Source organism: Histoplasma capsulatum, genomic scaffold, assembly GCF_000149585.1.
Source record: "Histoplasma capsulatum NAm1 scaffold_1 genomic scaffold, whole genome shotgun sequence".
Taxonomy (NCBI): domain Eukaryota; kingdom Fungi; phylum Ascomycota; class Eurotiomycetes; order Onygenales; family Ajellomycetaceae; genus Histoplasma; species Histoplasma mississippiense.
The window spans coordinates 2,590,196-2,593,572 of record NW_001813982.1 but is presented as its reverse complement, the minus strand read 5'-3'; the positions used below and the strand labels follow the sequence as shown (position 1 = coordinate 2,593,572).

Below are 3,377 nucleotides of genomic sequence, written 5' to 3'. Positions count from 1 at the left end.
AGGAAGGAAATCAACAGCAAAATCAACTAACGTAGGACAAATGAGAGATGAAATTGAAGCCCGTGGTATTTGACCAAATAAATGATATGGAAATAAAGTCAATAGAGGAAAACTAAAGAAATAAATAAAATCACAAGAATACAGAAAGTTAAATGAGAGAAGAAAAGAAAAGAAAGAAAACAACTAAGCAAACGGCCGGAGCACAAGAACCACACACACTAACACACATCAAGGGAAATACAGCAAGGGAATTAGAAAAGGGGGAGAGAAGAAGATATAAAAATGAAACAAGCTGAGTAGGAAATCATGCAGGAATAAGAACAAAATGAAGGTGAACGGTTAACAGCCTTGCAGCGCTGCCCTTAGAAATCCGGGGCGCACGGGGAGAAAGTCAGAGTATCACGGTGTCGTTTTCATTCCTCAGACCAAAGGCGGGGGTTTGAGGTCAAAAAAAGAAAAAGGGAAGATCGTATGTCCCGTGGTGCGTCGCTGACAAGAGGTGCATCACGCCATAGTGTGTTTAGAATATGGGAGAAGGTCACAACGCCACCGTCAGCCCCGGTAAAAGGTAGAGTAGGAGAAGGTAGGTGTGAAAGAAAACCTGTGCGGCACTGTTGGCCATGGTATTGAACGTGGGCAAATAATCCTGAAAAGTGAGGAAATAGCGGGTGATATCAAATACAGATGAAACGAAAGGAGATTATCTAATTAGTGAGAAGCCAAAAACCAATTCAAGGGACTTCGTTATATCAATCCACAGAGGCGAAGGTTGTCTTGGATGATTATATCTGGATTCAACAATCAGTACCACATTTTCGAAACTCCCGAACATGCAATCTTTTCAAGTGGGGATCACATACCGTTAACGGCCATCATGACGAATCGGATTTGCGATGTATCCGTGGCGCAAGTGAAGTGGGTATAGATTTGTTTAGTTTCAGCCTGATTAAGCGATACGAAGCGATTGAGAATGTAGTCGCAAGCGGCGGTGTATTCGGGACCACCTAATATAAATTGTCAATATGGAATTGCCCACCAATAAACAAAATTCGGGGTGAGTATACCTTCATAGTCAGGGAAGTAGTTCTTCATTGGGCTGACAGGTAATTTCTCCTTGAACCGATCAATCTTGTTCAGGAAGAGGATGATCGAGGTCTTGGTAAACCATCTCGAGTTGCAAATAGAATCAAAAAGTGTGAGAGCTTCTTGCATACGGTTGACGGTTTCGTCTTCGAACAGAAGCTGGTCATACTCTGAGATGGCTACAAGGAAAAGAATGGTGGTGACATTTTCGAAACAGTGGATCCATTTCTTCCGCTCAGAGCGCTGACCACCAACGTCGAACATACGGTACGTGAGGTCGCCAATGATGAAAGTTGTCTCTGTGATACCGGTGGTCTTGACACGGGAGCGGAGGACATCCTGGTCGCTGGGCAAATAATCGGACGCGGCAATACGTTTGATAGAGTCAAAGTAGCTACAAATAGTGGTAAGACGGCGAACTCTATTACCAATGGAAAGCAAACTTACTATAGTGCGGAATCATTCAACTGATACTCGCGGGATCTTCGGAAACATTCTTGTACACCAGCATCGTTCCATAAAGCTTCAATGGCGCCCCCGACATCAGCGGGCAAGCTGTCACCTTCGATCTGAGCTGGTTGCATGAAAATCGTCTGAACATGGTATTCGGCACGCTGGTCGTCCAAGGGAATATCAAGCCCTTCCATAGCTTCAAGAATTACACGCATGGACTGGACGGTATTGCTGAAAATGATCTCCTTGAAAGACTCCCTCTCATCCCGCGAATAGGAACCCTCGTGAATGAGCTTCATTTGCTTCAAAATGGTAGATTTACCCGACTCGCCAGCACCTGAGTGGATCAAATAGAATCAGTCAGTCAGTCAGTCAGTCAGTCAGTCAAAAATCTGGATTTCGCCAAGGAAATCGGCATAGGGAGTTGGCTGCTCACCAAGCAGAAGCATTTTGATCTCATTCCTCTGCAACAGTTTATCCCGTTTGAGCTGGTTCTCAATCTCTTCATTTCTGGCCTTCCCCTCCTTATCCTCAGTACTCATTCCGCACCCCATTTTTGGCGGGTTCAAAGGCGATATGCAACGAATTGCGGTCAGGATTGGGATTTCGCGAAGAACGAGAGATGGATCACTCCAAATAGGTCAGGCGAAACTGAAAACTACAGAACCCAGGTTGGTCGATCAGTATGTTAAGAGACAGAAAAATATCCAAGATTGATCTGAGGAGAAAAAGCAGAGCAGAAGTGTTCGTGGCGATTAGATGTTTTCCGGTGGGGGACAAGAGGGTACAGGGAACGGTGCATTCATTGCCGTTGGCGAGAAAGATTTGCAGTTGGTCACCTCTCAATGCTACCATCCCGAAACAACGGGCTGCACCACCCAGAGCAAGCAAACCATAAAAAAAAGGGAAATGCCAGCCTGTTTACTCACAGTAGATAGCAGTATGGACGAATTGCAATGAATTTAGAAACAGAGTCAAGCTAGTCCACAAAGCCCCTTCAAAAATGCCCGTCAACCTCTCGTTATGTGAGGACGGACAGGTTGATGGAAGAATAAAATAGGTGGTCGACTGAGCGAGCTGAGGTGAGCCAGGACCAGTCTCAATCGCAAAGAGTGAATCAGGGTTTTACTGGCCTAGGGGATAGGCCTCCTCCCTCAGTTGAAGATGACTAAGTAAAGACTCCAATCCGAGCTGAACGGAGACCGTGATGTGGAGGGGATGTAGAGAGAGAGTGAGAGAGGATGGAGGTGGTTGGCGATGATGAAGGCGGTGGTAGGTTGAGGTTGAGGTTGGACGACGAACAATGGGGAGAGAAAGAGGAGAGGAAGGAGAGGAAGGGGGGAGATTGGTGAGCAGGTGGCCGTATGGTATGGTCACATCCTGCATACAATACGCCCAGCCTGCCCGGCGCTTGCACGGCTTCGTGTTGGTGGTCCATCGCAGGTAGGTACCTTGTATGTACGCTGTACGGAGGACTGGCGGGCAAACCGGCCTGCCTGGGTGCCAAGCCATCGGTGGGCACTTGAAATGCACTTGTACACTGGTACAGGGGCAGATTCTCCGTCCCAAACCGTGGATGTCGCCCGTCGACCGGAGAAAGGGTTCTTCCTGGCCCAGGAAAAGGGGTTTCCCGTGGGTCAGCTTTATCATAGCAATGGTTATGTTTGCTCTCGAAATACAGCGAGGGATTCTCTACGGATATACTTAGAGTGGCAAATAACTGGAAGAAAACAAACGAATTCCCTTTTTAGGGTCAATCAATGGAGCACGCATCTTCTCGCTCGTCGAACCCCCGCCCCCCCCTCCTCCGCGCTGATCAACTCACCAAATGAAAACTGCGA

General features: G+C 47.1%; 1 protein-coding gene across 1 annotated transcript; it reads right to left on the bottom strand.

The window, feature by feature from the left end:
* Positions 1 to 744: 744 nt before the first annotated feature.
* Positions 745 to 2,090, bottom strand: HCAG_00742 (guanine nucleotide-binding protein alpha subunit; the record flags this gene model as incomplete). The annotated part of the gene is made up of 5 exons (XM_001543646.1): positions 745 to 788; positions 861 to 1,004; positions 1,065 to 1,477; positions 1,531 to 1,873; positions 1,973 to 2,090. 5 exons carry the CDS (start codon positions 2,088 to 2,090, stop codon positions 745 to 747), a joined length of 1,062 nt encoding a protein of 353 aa, XP_001543696.1.
* Between the last annotated feature and the right edge of the window lie 1,287 nt (positions 2,091 to 3,377).